Source organism: Rousettus aegyptiacus, unplaced genomic scaffold (genome assembly GCF_014176215.1).
Source record: "Rousettus aegyptiacus isolate mRouAeg1 unplaced genomic scaffold, mRouAeg1.p scaffold_m13_p_6, whole genome shotgun sequence".
NCBI lineage: Eukaryota > Metazoa > Chordata > Mammalia > Chiroptera > Pteropodidae > Rousettus > Rousettus aegyptiacus.
The window spans coordinates 79,715,411-79,735,558 of record NW_023416309.1 but is presented as its reverse complement, the minus strand read 5'-3'; the positions used below and the strand labels follow the sequence as shown (position 1 = coordinate 79,735,558).

Genomic DNA, 20,148 nt, shown 5'->3' with positions numbered 1-20,148 from the left:
CTATGGTCGGGAAAGTACCAGAAGAGCCTAGAACATCTTAGCGTACTAGAAAGCAAGGAGAAGATCAAGGAATGATGAGACCATGTCCAAAAGACAGAAGCCATCATAAAACATTCTCACTGCTCAGATATGAGGCAATTTGAATATCAAAATAAATGAGAGTAGCACATTGTAGCTTATTAAAATGAAAATCTATAAGTTCATACAATAAAGAACAAAATGAAAGTTTTATGTAAAACAGGTTATTTATATAGATTCAAAGTAACTCCTCACAAAGTAATTATTAATTACAAATGAAAAAAAGAAACTACCATGAAGAAGCCTTGGCAATCATGGCCTTCAGTGATCAACGTGAACATCAATAGCAGGACCATTTGAAATAATGCACTTCCTTATGGAATACAATGAGAAAAATAAAACATTTACTTCTGTGATATTCCTGGCAAAATTATAACCCAAATTTAATCATAAGACAAAACCATATTGAGGGGCATTCAAGAGTCTTGTATCTTCAAAATTGTCAATGTCATGACTTCAACTTTAAGAAATTGGAAAAGAAGAGCAAATTCAACTCAAAATAAGTAGAAGAAAGAGAATTAAAAAGATCAAAGTAGAAATCAATTACATAGAAAACAAAAACAATAGAAAAATCAGTGAAATAACCTGTTCTTTGAGGAAATCAATAAAATGGTATACCTCTGGCCAGATTTATCAGGATAAAAAGGACACACCTTTCCAATATCAGGAATGAAAGATGTCATCACTACAGATTTTACAGGTATTAAAAGAATTATAGGGATATATTATGAACAGTTTTGTGTTAATAAATTTAACAACTTAGATAAAATGGACAATTTCCTTGAAGGATGCAAATGATCAAAGCTCACTGTTGATATTTGATTGAAATTTGAGTAGTGTTTGAGAATTAAAGTATTAATGGCCTGATTTAATGGATGTATTATAGTTCTTTAGTAGGATGTTCTTGTTTATAGTAAATAAACATTAAGTATTTAGGAATTGTGGGGCATCAGGTCAGCAATTTACTCTGAACTAATTCACTTGAAAACGTTTTTTGAACTCGCAGGTTTTTTTTTTTGCTAAATTTGAGGTTATTTTTTTAAACAACGACTTTCTAACAATACTTTTGTGCCCCTATTTAACTGGCATGTATTTTAACAGGCAAGTTTTCTTTCTCTTACAGCGGAAAGGAAACCTCCTTTATTTAATATGAATGCAATGAGTGCCTTATATCACATAGCCCAAAATGAATCCCCTACACTACAGTCTAATGAATGGTGAGTATTGTTAGAAATACATTACTCAGCATTGTATAAATTAAATGCTTTTCATAATATTAAAATGATTTTGTTTCAACTAGGTAAAATGTATTAACTACCTGAAGAGATATTAAAATATGTTTATTTCCTGGAATAATAGTATAATTAATTCATTATTGCTTTGGAGTATATTATTTTCGTTGGCTTATTAAGAATGTTATCTTGTATGCTCTTGGCTTGTGAAATTCCCTCGGTGAACCTGTGTTAAGTAAACTATTAGCAAATATAAATAAAATAGGTTTATTTTACTCTTATATTTTTTATTATGTCTTTTTATAGCATATATATAACTCAGTGATGCCACATGAAAACAAAAAGTATTGCTTTTTACAAAAGTTTATTTTTTCTTTGAACTTTAGAAACATGTATAATCCTGATTATGTAATAAATAGCATGATTTAAACATTAATATTTTATAACAAAAATATGTAGATTGTCATACCTATAATATTTTTGTTGGAGAATGGTATATAATTTATCAAAATTACCAGATAATCCATAACTTTGAGATCATTCTAATTGTTATGTTATTATTCACCATGCTCTGATGTTCCTTTTCCTAGTGCTTCTTTGATTTGATAAAATTAAGTTCATTTATATAAAGTTATGTAGAACAGATTGAGTTTTAGAAAACTAGGATTTTTATCAGTGATAAAAAATTTTAGTGGGAAATTAATTCCTCAGGTGTATCTAGCATTCGAAAAATTCTAGGGGACTATCCAGTATATTTAATAAATATTTTTAAATTTATAAGCAGATGCATAAATTAGTGATACTTAATTTTTTAATTACATAATTAAGGTACATTCATAGGTCTTTGCTACTTATGTTGAGATATGTAGGAGGACTCTTTTGGCACAGAGTTTAGTATTATCATACATGTAAATATAAATATATTGAACACAGACTGTCTTTATACTGTGTTTAATACTTTGAGGATTCAAAAAAGAATTCTTGCCTGCAGGGAACTTAAAATCTTATTTGACTATTGAAGATAAACATTGATGGAGTAATTATTACTTACTGCCTTACTGAACTCTCATCAGCAACACTATAATAATATGTTGCAGACTTCTGATGTTTTTTAAAATATCTTAATTGGTTTCCTGGGTTTAATCAAAGTTTTATCCATTCATACTCAGGTATAAAAAATCCTCCAAAACAAATAGAGTGATGTTCTGAAACATGCTGTATACAAGATGATCCAAGGGGCAAACAAGAAAGAAAGGTAGCTTAGAGAAAAGAGAAAAAAATTTGAGAACAGTGTTACCTTACATTTGAATGTTAAAAAAGAAAAAGATTGGCTTCCCTAATTTTGCCTCAATTTAGAACAAATAGTAATATTTAAATATGTGAGAGCAGAATTTTTAAGTAATCTGTGCAAGTTTAAAACTCCTTGAAAAATAATAATTCATTGATTGCTTTAGATCATATTCGTAGACTTATATAAAATATATAGTGTATCGTGTCTGCTTTTTTTATAATTTATTTTCCTATCCCCTTCCCATGAATGGGCACATAACCTGATTTGTGGATTTTTTTAAAGGAAATAGCAAAATGTTCACTTGATACTTTCCTTTACAATAGGTCTGATTATTTTCGCAACTTTGTAGATTCTTGCCTCCAGAAAATCCCTCAAGATCGCCCTACATCAGAGGAACTTTTAAAGGTCAGTTCTGTTATACTCTTAAGTCTGTTTTCTACCTCTAAGAAATTATTTTTAAAAATGTGTTTTATTCCTCTTTGATTCTGAATATTCAATATTAAGTGTGCTCTATTCGTTTTTACTAAAATGCTAATTTTATATACTAGAACTTCTCTTAGATGCTAAATCTTTTCCTTTTTTTCCCCTTAAAATTGATTACCTGCTTTTTACCATGGCTGAATAGAATATATAGTTAAAAATTCAAAATAGTGTCAAGTAGCTAAATTTTCATATGTGCAAGAATATATTCATGAGTTATAAGTATAAAATTTAATTTTTTTGGAATAAGTTATTTTTTGAAAGTGGTAAAACATGATTTAACTTTGAATTTAATTTTTATATCTGTACTTTATATATTGACCTGTCTTTTATTAAAATGATATGAAAGAGAAAAATTACATGTAGTAATATGTTTCCATAAATATCATAGGAGAAAAGATTTCAAAATAAACTATTAAAAATGGATATTGTATTTTTGTTTTCTGGAAATATACTTTTTTAACTTAGTAACGAAAATATTTTTTAAATCATATAAATGCTATTTAGTTTTAAATAAATTCAGTTGCCTAATTTAAATCCATGGTTGGTGTACGCTTTCTGTTTTCAAAAATTTATTATTTCATTTGGAGGTTCACCATCTTATTAATAACAATAATAGTATTGTTGAACTTAATATCCTTCTTTAAAAACATCTAGATAAGATGTTAGTAAGTAGGATTTCACTGTATCAATTTGTGACCCTAAGGAATCTTGTTGATTTTTCACTGCAAGATTTAAGTAGACTATTATTACGTGAATGTTTTAGAATTTCAAAGAGGTTCATTTTATTTTCACTGATAGAATAAATAGATATAAATAATACCAGCAAAAGGTTTAGTATAGCTAGGAATTACATTAGTGAAAAATAAATAAGATCTATATATAGAAAATTATCAAACTTAGAAATTAATTTTGATGAGAAGACTGAATATTATAGTGGTGGCTACCAAGAAGCTAAGACTAAGGAAAAAGGAAGAATGTGACTGGCTTCTTAGATGTTCCTAAGTGTAAACTCTTTTGATAATAACCCACCCAACCAGGGCCATGTACTTTGTATTTGGGGATTAGACCCCAAGTCTGCATGTAGTATTCATTTACCTGATCCATAGCATGTATTGCAAAGCCTTATTGGAAATGACAGAAAGAATCTATCAAGTGTTTCTTTTCCTTTGCCCTAATTACATATCTGTTACGGTCCTACATTTTAAAAAATTAATAGAAAAAAATCTTTTTTAATATATGAAGCTATTTATCTCAATTAAAAATTGGAAATAACTATCCAGAATTAGGGTAATGGTTAAATAATTTTGGCATAAACATTTGATGAAATGTTGTGTGGGCATTATGTTTATAAGTTTGAAGTGATACTTATGACAGTGAAAGTAGAATAAAATATTATAGTTACAATTCTTTGCATAGAAAAGCAATAAATTTAAACTAACAAAGAAAGTAAAAGTATTATAAGAATTCAAGAGTATCTCATGAACTTAAGGCAGAAGGTATCTTTCTATAATCTATATGCTAACTATGTATCTTCAAAACAAAATCTATACATAGAAAATTTCTGAAAAGGAATATGCTATCAGCATAGGGAATATGTATGTATTATATTAGGGGGTATTAGATATATCAGGGGAATTAGATATTAGATATATCAGGGGAATCACTTCATAAGTTATGTAAATGTCTAACTACTGTGCTATGTACCTGAAATTAATATAATGTTGAATGTCAACTATAATTGAAAATAAATTAAAAAGTTAAATAAACAAATAAGAAACATGCCAAAATATAACAGTGGTAATTCTAATGGTGGAATTATTCTTTCTACTTTTTTGTATTTGATAAGGTTAAGCTTTATTAAATGTTAGTAGTAAAAATCACTGATAGTGTTTTATGATGTTGTTTAGGCAACATATAAAAGAACCGATAGTTTCCAAGTTTATAACATAAAACCACAATTAGCAAATACATTTCTTTTGAAACCTAATATAACTCAGAACCAAACATGCCTTTTCTATGAAATTGGTAGTTCTAAGAATATGTGAACATTTATTAAGGGCTCTAATTAGACAATTCTTAGTGTTTAACTAGACTTTTTGATTGCGGTATTGTGTTCAAAGTTTTTATAAAATGCATAGGGCTAGTTAATGTAGGCACAGAGTGTGTATGTGTATATGACAATTTTGTAAATGTAGGAAGTCAGAAACGTTAATAGAATTAGAAAGTTATAGATTATATGCATAATCTATCATGATTGTTTAGGATAGTACTCTAGGGTCTGAGAAGGGGTATATTTATACCAATTGAAAAAATAGTTAGGTTTCAACCTGACTTTTACCTTCTACTCTTTCTTATCTAGCACATGTTTGTTCTTCGGGAGCGCCCTGAAACAGTGTTAATAGATCTCATTCAAAGAACAAAGGATGCAGTAAGAGAGCTAGACAATCTGCAATATCGAAAGATGAAGAAACTCCTTTTCCAGGAGGCACATAATGGACCAGCAGTAGAAGCACAGGAAGAAGAAGAGGTATTAACTTAGAAATTATTCAAATATTGAGCTTTCTTTATTGGCTTCTTTCCTTACATAATTTGTCTTGTCATGGATCTTTTAGATCAGTGGTTTCCAAATTGTGTTTTCTTAACATTGGTCCTATAAGATCCCAGGTGGGGAAAAAGATTTTGCATTATTTAATCCCAACCTGTTGCTTCATAGTTCTCATTGGTTTAGTAAAGCTCTGAAAAGTCTTTTATTAAAGAAACCTGTTAAGTTTTATTCACTATAGTCCCTCTCAAATTTCTTGGCCACTGAACCCTTTTTTGCCTGATCGTTCAGTTCCATGGGATGTGTTTTTGGAAGTATTTGAAATTACAGACTGTAGAAGTTGATAGTACTCACTCAGAAGTCATTAGATAGTTACCAAGCGTCTACTCTGTCACCAGGAACACTTGATTCTTTTCAGTTCTGAGCAATTTCATTCCATCTACACAATTCTAAAATGCTAATTTTACAGATAAGGAAAAACAAGGCTCAGAATGGTTAACTTACTATTGGTAAAGGCATGTAGGTTTGAATTCATGTATCACCGACTCTCAAGGCCAAGTTCTTTCCATGTTGCCTTTTAGAAAAAATAGAAAAACAAATTTGCAATAGAAATTTTAAAGAACTTGCTCACAAGGAAATATATATATGAAGTTTATTATTTGCGAAGCTATCTTTCTTACTCTAAATATTTTCAGTTTTCTTTGTTCCTGTCAGAATTTCAAAGCTTTGATTCTTTTGTATTGCTTTTCAGTGAAAGAGATCACTTTGTACTCCAAAACCAAAGAACAGTAGTTACCTACTTTTCTTTTTAATAGTGCTGCATAATGAACCATAAAATACAAGAATTTCTTCAATTACAGTTTTGGGTTTTTTTCTCGGTTTTGTTTTTATTTTATTTCTTTAGTTCTTACAATAGTCATTAGAAAATTTGGGGGGGCTATTTTAAATATATGAAATATTTAATAAATTTGTGAAATTAATAAAATTCTAACGTAGTTAAATCTATAACAGCATCTCTATTAGGCTAGGGATATAAAAAAAGTTCATATATATATATACATACACACTATGTATCTAAATTTATTAAATTGCATGCCTTATCAAATTTTGATATGGTATGACATTCAATGATGTTGGTGCTCGGATACCTTCGTTTGCCTAGTTACTTCAGAAAAACATTCTTATGATTGTGATTAAATATATATGTAATATGTAATTTTTAATTTACACAAAAATAGATAGGAATTAATGTTAATTATTTGGTGGTAGAGGATGGGCTAGAGATTATATTCTGCGGAAGAAAGGAAAACATAAAAGGCTTTAATAAAAAATAACAACTGAAAGGGGTTGTTTACAGGTCGTTTCCAAAATAAAGGTTGGAGCTTATTTTAACCATAGGAATCATCGAGAAAAGAGCAGACTATATACATACAACTCATGAGATGTGTGCTAGAAATGGATTTCAAAAAATGTGAAACAATACAGAGGAAATGCTACATCTTTGGAAATAACCCAAGACTGATGAACTAACTTTTTTATACGGTTGGGTTTTTTATTTTTTACTTTTTGGCCCTTTTTATTTGTTTTACTGTCAAGTAATAGTAGGTAATCTTCCTGATCTTGACATATAAAGGAAATTTCTCATGATAGACCTCTGACTTTCTAAAGACTGCCAAGCAACATGCTAGATTCTTAAAATCAAGAGTTCAAAAGAAATATAGATATTTGAACCTAAAATTGTTTTCCCCTAGGAACAAGATCATGGTGTTGGACGGACGGGAACCGTGAATAGTGTTGGAAGTAATCAGTCTATTCCCAGTATGTCCATCAGTGCCAGTAGCCAAAGCAGTAGTGTTAACAGTCTTCCAGATGCCTCAGATGACAAGAGTGAGCTAGACATGATGGAGGGAGATCACACAGTGATGTCTAATAGTTCTGTCATCCATTTAAAACCTGTGAGTATCTGGGTTTCATTGAAAAAAAATTTAAGTTTTGTAAATAATTTTCTTCATCTGATTAGTTTAATATTTTTTCTTGCTGTTTCAGAAGTTTGGAACATTTTTAGGTAACTTGTTTTAAAATGGCAATAGGCTTGTTAATTCTCAATGTAGAAATACAGTATAATGTATTATTTGAAATTACTTAGGTGGAAAAATAAAGTGCTTAAAAATAGTAATTATACACATGAAATTCATGATCATACTGCCTTTGGGGAATAGGAGATATGGTTAAGATGAGTGATGATTAAAAGTGACTTTTGCTATCATACTGAAAAAGTTTTTAAATGCACTCTGTATCCAGGCTCTGAGCAAAGAGACACTTGAGTGATTGCTGATGGGAATGTAAATTGGTACACTCTCTAGTGGACAATTGGCAACATCTTTCCAATTTATAGCTCATGTATGTATGTATGTATGTATGTGCGTGTGTGTTTATAGATACCCTTTGACCTGGCAATTTACTCCATAGATGTGCCTTGTACACATGCAAAGTGAAATCTGTACAAGGTTATTTATTGAAGCAGTACTTGTTATAGCAAAAAATTAACTGGTTAACCAGATTACAGTACCTCTATTTAGTAGAATACTGTGCCTCTGTAATCAGTTCTGAAACAAGAACTGGAAAGACCTCCAAGATCTATTGTTAAAATAAAGTGGAAAGGTACAAAACAGTGTTACCTGTTAAAAGATAACTATAAGAAAACATGTTCTTATTTGCTTGTGTACCCAGAAGGTTCTCCAGAGGATACATAAGAATCTAATAGTGGTTGCTATTCTGAGAGAACTGAGATGAAAGGGCAGGGATGGGAGGGAGACTTCACTGTCTTCTTTTTTAATTTATTTTATTTTTTAATCATATAAATGTATTACCTTTTATAAAATTAGTATAAAAGAAAATATTTTTGAGAGAAGCAAATTTTCTAGTAAATGCATTTTTTAAAAAGTAACCTTTGCATTACCATAATGTTTATATCTTTAAAGTAAACTGAACATAGTTGCAGAAAATTATAAATTCTGGGTGTCAGAAATATAGATGTTTGCCATATTATTCTTTGCACTTTAGAGTGTGAAATTTTAAATTTTCTTGAAAGTATTTGAAGATCAGTTAGTTCCTTTTAACATTTAATAGGAATGCTTCATTTTTAATTTTACACCTTGTGATATTACCTAAAATGTTAGTAGGCACATTAGCTAAAAGCAAGAACCAACCCAGTGTCTATTAACAGATGAATGGATCAATAAAATGTGGTATATACATCTAATGGAATATTATTCAGTTATAAAAAGGATTGAAATTCTCATACATACTACAACATGAGTGAACCTTGAAAACATTACGCTAATTGATATAAACCAGATCAGAAAGACAAATATTGTATAATTCCACATATTTGAAATATCTAGATTAGGCAAATTCATAGAGATAGAAAGTAGATTAGAGGTTACTAGGGGCTGAGTAGAGGATGAAATGGAGAGTTTTTATTAATGGATACAGAGTTTCCAGTTGGGCTGATGAAAAAGTTTTGGAAATAGTGGTAGTAGTTGCACAACATTGAGAATATAATTAATGCCACTTAATCATATACTAAAAAATGGTTAAAATGGCAAATTTTATATATTTTACCACATACACCAAAGTTATTAGGAATGATTGGTTAAGTAGTAATGTTATTCAGAGCAAAATCATGTTTAATTTTTGTATTCTTCAGCAATAGAATCAGTGATAGAAAAGATTAAGCCCACAATTAATTGATTGCTACCTAATTGACTTCCTCTTCAGTTAATGAACTAAGGTAATATATAAGGAAGGCCATTAGTTCTTAAAATGTTTACAGCTTTTTTTATTATTTATCTTGGACAAATGGCAGAAGTATTGTAAAGCTATTTTTTAGCTATGCTATTGCTTCTAAAACCCAAGAGCCTTAGAGAAATTTTATTACTGCTGTTTAAACTATTAGCTGCGTTTCATCATCTTTGTTTTTAAGCTATATTAAAGCTTTTCAATTTTGCATATAATGAGTAGGATATAAATCTAGTCTTATACATTTCCTTATCTGTGTGCTATTTCATACACTGAAGAAATAATGTCTCCTGGTTCTAATTATGTTGAAAATGAAATATTAACATTGCCAATTTTTGTTTGCTTTTGCTTTTAATATTATATCTTTGAGATTTGTTGATCAAGTTTTCTTTAAACTAATTTTCTTGCAAGTGCAAATGAACTGTTGACTTCAGATAGTATTGTCTCTCTCTTTGTCTAGGAAGAAGAAAATTATAGAGAAGAGGGAGATCCTAGAACAAGAGCATCAGATCCACAATCTCCGCCCCAAGTATCTCGTCATAAATCACACTATCGTAATCGAGAACACTTTGCTACTATACGGACGGCATCACTGGTATGTACTTGCCCTGAATTAGAAATATATTTTTCATGTTGGACCTTGGCATCTATACTCAAGTATAACTATATCTAACTTTTTTGTATTTGGGGTTTATTTTACAAAACATTCATTTAACACTTAAATGCCTATTATGAGAAAGATTATAGAAAGCACTCTGAGAGATGTTAAACTAATCATGTCTTCAAGACATATATATAAATAACTAATATGTTAGACTGTCTTAAATGCTTAAGGCTACGAGGTACTAAGTAGGAATTCAGATTACTTTTAATTTGGAGCATAAAGGAAGTATTTGTAAAACAAATTGTTGAGCCTTAAATAGTTTTAGGCACGAGAGAGAGAGATGTTATTTTCACATGAGAATTAACAATAAGGAAATAAATACTGAGGCTTGCCAAAATGAGGGAGAATGTTTGGGAAATATCAAGTAATCAATTTGATATACTCAAAGTGTAGTTCTTCTGATTTCCCAAACAACAATAAAAATGGAATTTTAATTACAAGAATGTTGTTACAGTGGTGTACTTATAACCATACCATGGTCAGATGAGTAGGACCACAACATGATAAAAGATACTAGGGATAGAAAGAAATTACATTGAAATATCAGAGGAAAAGTAGGCTATTGAAGGATATGACAGAAAGAAAAAAGAGATGAGCGTTTTCTGAGTTATCAAGTACATAAATAGATTTTATAAATCCTGTGCTATGATTCATGAGTCTGTATGGCATGGGGTCAAGAACACCATGCCATAAAAGAGCATAACTATATTTTTCACTATATTTACCATATACCATAACTCACTCTGCTGCCGTTTTTTCATACAGTAAAATGCACAGATCTTAGGTATTCAGTTTGAAGAGTTTTTACAATGGTACATACCTAAATTAACCATCACCTAAAAAAATAAGATGTGTAAAATTTTTTGTCATCCCAGAAAGTTCCCTTCATACTCCACTTTAGTCAGTTTTCCATTCTCATGACCACCACTTTCTGTTTCTTCACTATAATTAGGTTTAACTTTTTTTGGATTTTATATAAATGGAATCACAAATAATGTATTCCTTTGTGTTGGACTTATTTTGCTCAATGTTTTTGAGATTCATCCATATCGTTGTTTTCAGTCTTTTTATTTACTAATAGTTTTCCATTGTGCGAATATGCTATTTTTTTAATCCATTCTTCTATTGATGAGCATTTGGCTCGAATCCCACTTTGGGCTATTACACACAAGGTTGTAATAAATGTTCTTGTACAAGCTTTATGTGAACATGATGTTTTAATTTCTTTCTGGTAAATACCTAGGGTAGAATTGCTGGTTCATAGAGTATAGGTATGCTTCATTTCATAAGAAATCGTCAGACAGTTTTCTAAAATGGTTGTACCATTTCACATTTCCATTAGCAGTATGTTATAGTTCCAGTTAGTCTACATCCGCTCCACCTTTTGGCATTGTCAGTCTTTTTTATTTTAGCCATTCTAGTTAGTATCAAATGGAATCTCATAGTGTTGTCTTTGTGGGGGTTTTTTTTTTTTTTTTTTTTTTTTGGTTTTTAGTGAACTATCTCTTCAAGTCTTTTACCTGATTTCTTATTCATTTTTTTTCATATAAATTTTTAGGAGTTCTTTATGTAGTCTGGGTACAAGTATTAGATCTTATAGATATTTTTCCATCTGTGCTTTACCTATTCTTTTTCTTACTGTTATCTTGATGAGAAATTGACTTTTTTTAGTTTTAAAATTCAGTTTAAACAACGCAGTTAAAAAATGGGTAAAGGATTTAAATAGACATTTCTCCAAATAAGATAAACAAATGGTCAGCAAGCACATGAAAAGATGTTCAGCATAATTAGTCATTAGTGAAATGCAAATCAAAACCATAGTGAGGTACAGGTACCACTTCCCATCCACTGGGATGGCTATTAAAAAAAAAAAAAAAACGGAAAATAACAGGTGTTCGAGAACTTGTGGATAAATTGGAACTCCTTTATATTGCTGGTAGGAATGTAAAATGGTTTGCCTGTTGTGGAAAACAGTTGATTGTTTCTCAAAAAGTTAAATGTAGAATGATCATATGACCCAGCAATTCTACTTCAAGGTATATGCCCAAAAGAATTGAAAACAGGTACTCAAGTGTATGTGTATACATATTTATAGCATTACTATTCACAATAGCTGAAACGTGGGAACAACACAAATATTCATCAACAGATGTATGGATAAACAAATCATGGTATATATATACACAATGGAATTTATTCATCTATAAAAGGGAATGAAGTACTGATACATGATATTACAACATAAATGAACCTTGAAAACATGATAAACGAAAGAAGCCAGACATAAAAGGTCACATATTATATGATCCTATTTATATGAATACACAAGGTAGATAAATCCATAGAGACAGAAAACAGATTAGTGGTTAGTAGAAGTGGAGAATGGGGAGCAACTGCCTTGAGATACAGCGTTTTCTTCTGAGGTGATAAAAATATTTTGTAACTAGATAGAGTTGGTGATTGCATAATGTGAATATACTAAATGCTACTGAGTTGTTCACTTTAAAATGATTAATTTTATGTGAATTTTACCCCCAAAAATCCAATTTATACATTTTTTCTTTGTAGTCTCTGATTTTTGTGTACTGTCCAAGAAATATTTGCTTACTCCAAGGTCATGAAGATATTCTATGTTTTCTTCTGCTTTATGATTCTGGGTTTAATGTTTAGGTTAAGTGATTCTTTTCAAATTAATTTTTGTGTATAGAATGATGTAAGAGTCAAGGTTTATTTATTTATTTTTTTATGCAGAGGACCAGTTGTTTTGGCCAGATTTGTTAAAAACACTTTCCCTTCCTCTTTCAATTAACTTTTGGTAGAAAACCAGTTGACTGAATATGTATGAGTCTGTTTCTAGATTTGATTTGTTCCTTTGATCTTTTCAGCCTATCCTTAACAACTATACCAATTTGATTACTGAAGTGTACATCTCCCAACTTTTTTTCTCCTCAAGATTGTTTTGGCTATTCTGGGTTCTTTACATTCCCATATTAATTTTAGAACCAGCGTGTCTACTTGTTTAAAAGACTCACTAGAAATTTAACTGGAAACTGCTAGCTGGAATATCTTACTTTACTTGCCTATTTAGTTAATAGTACAGTGGTCTCAAATGCTGTAAGAAAGTTTTGCTTTGTTTTATTCTTTTCTTTCCATCTAGGTTACGAGGCAAATGCAAGAACATGAGCAGGACTCAGAGCTTAGAGAACAGATGTCTGGCTATAAGAGAATGAGGAGGCAACATCAAAAGCAGCTGATGACTCTAGAAAATAAGTTAAAGGCTGAGATGGATGAACATCGCCTCAGATTAGACAAAGATCTTGAAACTCAGCGTAACAATTTTGCTGCAGAAATGGAGAAACTTATCAAGAAACATCAGGCTGCTATGGAAAAAGAGGTGGCTGATTCAGTATTATTATTTTTCCTAGCTTGTGATCATCTTAGAATTAATCAAAGTAGCATTTTGATATTAGGGTATCTGTTCTCTTGAACCAAGAAAATCATTTGGGGAAAGGGAGAAATATTAACATAATGTGTTATAATATTAAGTACTAAGTCTGGGAACCAATAGACAAGGGATCATTTCCTGACACATGATAGTTTCATAATGTTAACAATGATAAGTCATTCAACTGTTCTAGGCCTCAGGTACCCTGGTTATTTGAGGAGTTTGATAGATTACCCATGAAGAGGTGGTTTAGATTTCACAAAATCATAATTTTTTGTGGTCTCAAAAAAGCCTTCATAATTCTCTGTATTTTTTGTAAATGTTTTGAAATTTATAGCAGGATTTTTATGTCGGAGTAATTGAAGATTATTACAATATAAACAGGGCATGTTAGAGGTTATAAATTAAGAGAGATTAAGATTTAGCCCATTTGTTTATTTACAAATAAGTATCATTCCATTACATGATAAAGGTGTATTTTTAAGGATTCTTCTTATGTGAAACCTTTTCTTCTGTTTTTGGTGTTCCATCTGTTTCATTTTATTTGGATAGTCACTTTTTCCAAGTAAAATGTAAGCTCAGTAAATTCATTCAATATCATCAAATATGTCTGGTTAGTGTACATTGAGGCATTATCATAGCTATTCTGTCCACCCTTGCTCCCAGAAAAAAAAACCACTCTCTCACTATGGTAGAGAAGTTGGCAAAATAATTTATGGTATAAATAAATTTTGAATTTGAAATAATTTGGTGAAAGAATGTACAGATATTTAGAATCTTGTTGGGCATTGTGTAGTATTTTTAATAACTTGGAAAGAGGTAGAAACTAACATATTTAGGAAAGCAATTCACGAAATAAGATTACAGATTTGTTTAAAAAATATGTGTACATAGAAAAAATTAGGAAAGGTATGCACCAAAATGTTTATTTCGGTTATCTCTGGGTACTAAAATCATATAAGATTTTTATTCTTTGTGTTTTCTGTATTTCCTAAATGTTCTACAATGGATATGCATTGCATATATAATCAGAAATAATACATATCTAACAGTTTTACATTATTTAATATATGTTGGTCATTTAATATACAAATAAATCTAGATAAAAGATAATGATTTAATTATATTTTTAGATAAATGTATGTTTGTTTAGTTTTAGTGGGGGGAGGGCATACTCGTTAAATTTAAAAAAAGTGAAAACTTTTAAGCTATTAAAGGTCAGCGTTTTAAAGATGAGTTCTGTTTTACTGGTTCTCTAAAATTCAGATATAAAGATGCTGAGTGATACTTATTAATAATTTTTTTGAGAGTTCTTATTTTGGTAATGCTCATACTGATTTTACGTTTTGGGGGGAGGGAGAATAATGGTATCCTTGGTGATAAATATTAAACTGCTGCTTTGAATCTTATCTACTTAACTAATTAGATCCATTTTTAAAATTTCTTAAAGGCTAAAGTGATGGCCAATGAAGAGAAAAAATTCCAGCAACATATTCAGGCCCAACAGAAGAAAGAACTAAATAGCTTTTTGGAGTCCCAGAAAAGAGAATATAAACTTCGAAAAGAACAGCTTAAGGAGGTACTTATTTTATAAAATTTTCAAGCCAGTTATGTTGATTACGTCCAGTGTTGATCAACTCAAAGAACCATTAGTAAATTTTTCTTTTCTTTTTTTAAAGATTTTTATTAAAATATTATCTAACATACAATATTGTATTAGTTTCAAGTATATTCCACAGTCATTCAACATTTATATACCTAAAAAAGTGAACACCATAAGTCCAGCAACCATCTGACATCATACAACACTATCACAATGTTTTTTAATACATTCCCTATGCTGTACATCACACCCTTATGACTTAATCTGTTTTTTGACCTGGAAGTTTGAGCCACTTATTCCCCTTCACTCCCCCACCCCCGCCCTTTTTTGATTTTTTAATTATAGTAGACATTCAATATTATTCTATATTAGTATCAGGTATACAGCATAGTAGTTAGACATTTATATAATTTATGAAGTAATTTTGACTAGTACCTACCTAGCACTATACAGTTATTTTCATATTATTGTCTATATTCCCTATGCTTTACTTTACATCCCTATGACTGTTTCATAACTACCAATTTGTAATTCTTAATCCCTTTACCTTTTTTGCCCCACCTCCAGTCCCCTTCTTTCTGACAACCATCAGCTTGTTCCCTGCATCTATGAATCTGTTTCTGTTTTGTTTTTCCTTTATTCTTTAGATTCCACATGTAAGTATGGTATATCATATTGTAGTTGTCTTTGTCTGACTTGTTTCACTTAACATAATCCCTTCCAGGTCTACCCCATGTTGTTGCATATGGTTAGATTTCATTCTTTTTTATGCCCAAGTAATAGTCCTGTGTGTGTGTGTGTGTGTGTGTGTGTGTGTGTGTGTGTGTGTACCACTTCTTTATCCGGTTGTCTATTGATTGCACTTAGATTGCTTACATATCTTGGCTGTAGTAAATAATGCTGAAATGAACATAGGGGTACATATAGCTTTTCAAATTAATGTTTTAGATTTCTTCAAATTAATACCCAGAAAGGAATTGCTGGGTCATATATAGTAGTTCTATTTGTAATTTTTTGAGCAACCTCCATACTGTTTTCCATAGTGTCTGCCCCAGTTTGCAGTCCCACCAACAGTACATGAGGGATTCCCTTTTCTCCACATCCTCACAAACACCTATTGTTTGTTGATTTATTGGTAATGGCCATTCTGACAGGTGCAAGGTAATATTTATTGTGGTTTTAATTTGCATTTCTCTGATGATTAGTGTCATTGTACAGCTTTTCATATGTCTATCAGACATCTGTATGTCCTCTTTGGAGAAATGTCTTTTTGGGTCTTCTGCCCAGTTTTAATTTTTAGTTTTTTTAGTGTTAAGTTGCTGGAGTTCTTTATAAAATTGGGATATTAACTCCTTAATCAGCTATATCATTGGTGAATATCTTCTCCCATTCATTAGGTTGTCTTTCCATTTCGTTGATGTTTTTCTTTGCTGTAAAAACCTTTTATTTTAATGTAGTCCCATTTGTTTTTGTTGTTGTTGTTGTTGTTCTTTTTGTTTCCCTTGCTCAAGGCAACATATCAGAAAAAATATTAACAAGAGCAGTGTTAGAGAGTTTATTCTCTGTTGTCCTATGTTTAGACTGTCAAACCAAGAACTGAAACATAACTATTTTAGCCCTAAGTTTAATTCACATACAAGTTTCATCTGAAAGCACTGCCTTTAGTCTCAGGAAGCATTTACAGGAAGATGTGTTTTACTTCATCTACCAATCATTTTGTGCTTTCGAAGCTAGAAACTATCATAAATGTCACTGTACCAAGTTAAAAGGTATATATGCTTTCTAGTGTACATTTTTCTTTTCCTGTCCTACCTACTTCATAGGTAATGCAAGGAAAGAGAAAATATTACCCACCTCCTTAAGGTCATTGCCCTGCCTGAGCATTTGAGAGGACACAGATAAAGTACTTTTATTTAAATTTACCGGATACCAAATGGTAGATTCATGTAGTTAATTTTTATGTATTTTGAACTAAGTTTTTTTTTATGTTGCTAGGAGCTGAATGAAAACCAGAGTACTCCAAAAAAAGAAAAACAGGAGTGGCTTTCAAAGCAAAAGGAGAATATACAGCATTTCCAAGCAGAAGAAGAGGCTAATCTTCTTCGACGTCAGAGACAATACCTAGAGTTGGAATGCCGTCGCTTCAAGAGAAGAATGTTACTTGGGCGCCATAACTTGGAGCAGGATCTTGTCAGAGAGGTATGTTTGAATGATGTGTAATCAGAATATTTCCTGAAAATAGGTCAGTCATATCCTAACCTCAAAGCCATTGTGCTTGTACTTCCCTCTGCCTAAATTCTTCTTCCCTTCATATACATATGACTTATTGTCTCCCTTCTTTCATATCTCTCTTCAAATGTCACCTCAGAAATGTCTTCCCTGATGACAAAATCCTTCTCCTTTTTAAAAATATTCCTTGTACTTTCTCTCTCTTTTATGTACACATACTTTTTTGGAGGCAGTCTCTTTCTCCTGCCCCCCACTAAGATAGAAATTATATGAAGTCACAGATTTTATTCAGGTCTTTATATCCTAGTATCTGGCTCATAATAAGCATTCAACAAATATGATATTTATTAAATAAATAATAAATATTAAATCATTAATGAAAGAATTTTTAAATGTGAGAAAATAAATTGGATAATTTATGCCTTTTGATCTGAAATGAGTGTCACGAAGTGTGTTACTTAACACATTTAATAATCATGTAATTATTAATTGGGAAAATGTAGAAACTCTTATACCAATGAAATAAACAGTTGTTCTCATCAGAGATACCTATGAGCATAGGTAAATTTATTTCCAAGAGTGGCTTAAAATAAACTTTAAATATAGCATAATTGTTCACATACACTAATAATTAAAAAATTCTTATTAAAATTTACATTAATTAGATAAGAACAATTTAAAAGATTGGTGACATCAAGTCCTAGTAGTGGCAAGGGGAAGTGTAAGAGTATATATTGATATTGCCCTTTTGGAGCATAATTGAAAAGTAGCTTTTAAAATGTAGAATGCACCTATACTTTTCCCCATCAGATCCATTTCTAGAAATGTATCCTGAAGAAATAACATGATTATATGATGCATCATGCATATTTATTGAATTTTGTTTATAAAGCAAAAAATGGAAAAATTATGGTATTGCAAAGCAGAAGCTTGCTATGAAACTTAGAAAAAAATCTATATGTACTGATCTGATCTAGATATATGCCCATTGTATTGTTAGGTGAAGAAAACATATTACATGCCTATAATATATATTATTATTCAGCTTTTAAAACTATGTTTTTATATAATAGATATATCATAATAAGGATAAGGGAAGGTTGGGAAGCATTTGTACCAACTGTTGGCCTCTGGAGAATGGGTTTGCAGAGGCAAAAGGAACAAGTTTACTTCTACATTTGTGTATATTATATACTCGTTCTTTTTAAACCAAAAAAAGGAATAATATTTATTGAGTATCATGTGCTAGGTATCATTTTGAGAACTTTCCATTTGCAAACTCATTTTATCCTCGCATTAACTCTATAAAATATTATTATTATTTCCGTTTGAGAAGTGATGAAACTGAAGCACAAGGACTGACCAAAGGACTTAATGCTCATAAGAAGCAGAGGCAGGAATTAGAATACAGTCAGAGTAGCTCTAGAATCCATGTTCTTAATCACCACACTATGGTAGGTATATAACATGTAGTAGGATTGAATAGTAGGCCGAAGAAATTCAAAGGATATCTTAGGAGCCCTCTTCAGATATAAAATTAGGAAACAATAAAAGAAGGAAGGACATAAGGAAAGACATTAAGCCTCTTGAGATAGATTTGATGTGTTTTAAGCTTACTGCGTTAAATAGTATTAATGAATAGTAAATGAACAGAATATGAAAATCTGTGCTCCTAATTGCCCATTTACTATAGTAAAAGTCATAAAACTCTAATATTTACTATGAAGCCATTATTGAATAAGAGGATTACATCTGTTTCTTGGGATTTTTTCTTAGCATTATATAGTAGTAAAGTACACCTTTGTCTTTTGTGTTATGGATTAGGAATTAAATAAAAGGCAGACCCAAAAGGACTTAGAGCATGCCATGCTACTGCGACAGCATGAGTCCATGCAGGAACTGGAGTTCCGCCACCTCAACACAATTCAGAAGATGCGCTGTGAGTTGATCAGATTGCAGCATCAAACTGAGCTGACTAACCAGCTGGAATATAATAAGCGAAGAGAACGAGAACTAAGACGAAAGCATGTCATGGAGGTTCGGCAACAGCCCAAGAGCCTGAAGGTACCTTTAGCCTAAGCTTCTTGACAGGAAAAAGAGATAAAAGGCATCCATATAATCAGTAAAAGTCTTAAAGAAATTGACTATTTTCTTTCATTTTAAGTATGTTTGGTTAGTTTTAATGTGGAGTATCTATAGCTACAGACTTTCGCTTATGTATTTCTCAGCAGAGTACCCCAAAATGGCCAAATTTTAACTGTGGGAAGTGCCATAAATAAGAATCAAAATTATTTTAAATGTACCCAGATGTTCAATGCTGATATTACATGTTAACATGCTAATTTGTTGGCTTCTATCAGTTCCAAGTAATATAGTTTTGGAATGTTATTTGCTCTACATATGATTTGTATGCAAAACAAACACTTAAATTTCTTATCATTAGAGAAGCCAGTGAATGAAAAAATACCTTTTTAATTCTTCTCCCTTCATGGTCAATACTCATTTAAGACAAATAGTGGAATCATCTCAGGACTTTAAATTTTATATTTGCTCTGAATAGAGGAATTCATTCACATGAAATTTGAATGATACCAAAGCATATTATAAAAGGTAAAGGTCTCCCTTTCTCCCCTTGTCTCTTCAGCCACCTGGTCCAGCCCCATTCACCAAAATCAACCAGAGTTAACAATTCCAGGAAATTTTCAAGTTTTATGACTTATAATAAATATTTGAAGGAATATAGTCACATGGATCCTAATAAACAAAAACCACCTACTCTG

At 30.9% G+C, this 20,148-nt stretch overlaps 1 protein-coding gene across 2 annotated transcripts in view; it reads left to right on the top strand.

The window, feature by feature from the left end:
- TAOK1 (TAO kinase 1) overlaps positions 1-20,148 on the top strand; it is a 134,400-nt gene that overhangs the window by 93,026 nt on the left and 21,226 nt on the right. Inside the window, exons 9-17 of one of the 2 annotated variants that reach the window (XM_036222273.1) lie at positions 1,202-1,295; positions 2,925-3,006; positions 5,444-5,611; positions 7,378-7,581; positions 9,888-10,022; positions 13,249-13,485; positions 14,987-15,115; positions 17,135-17,338; positions 19,193-19,432. In XM_036222273.1, coding sequence (XP_036078166.1) covers positions 1,202-1,295; positions 2,925-3,006; positions 5,444-5,611; positions 7,378-7,581; positions 9,888-10,022; positions 13,249-13,485; positions 14,987-15,115; positions 17,135-17,338; positions 19,193-19,432 — 1,493 coding nt within the window. The remainder of the gene's footprint in view (positions 1-1,201; positions 1,296-2,924; positions 3,007-5,443; positions 5,612-7,377; positions 7,582-9,887; positions 10,023-13,248; positions 13,486-14,986; positions 15,116-17,134; positions 17,339-19,192; positions 19,433-20,148) is intronic. The other variant, XM_036222274.1, reaches the window with a different exon arrangement.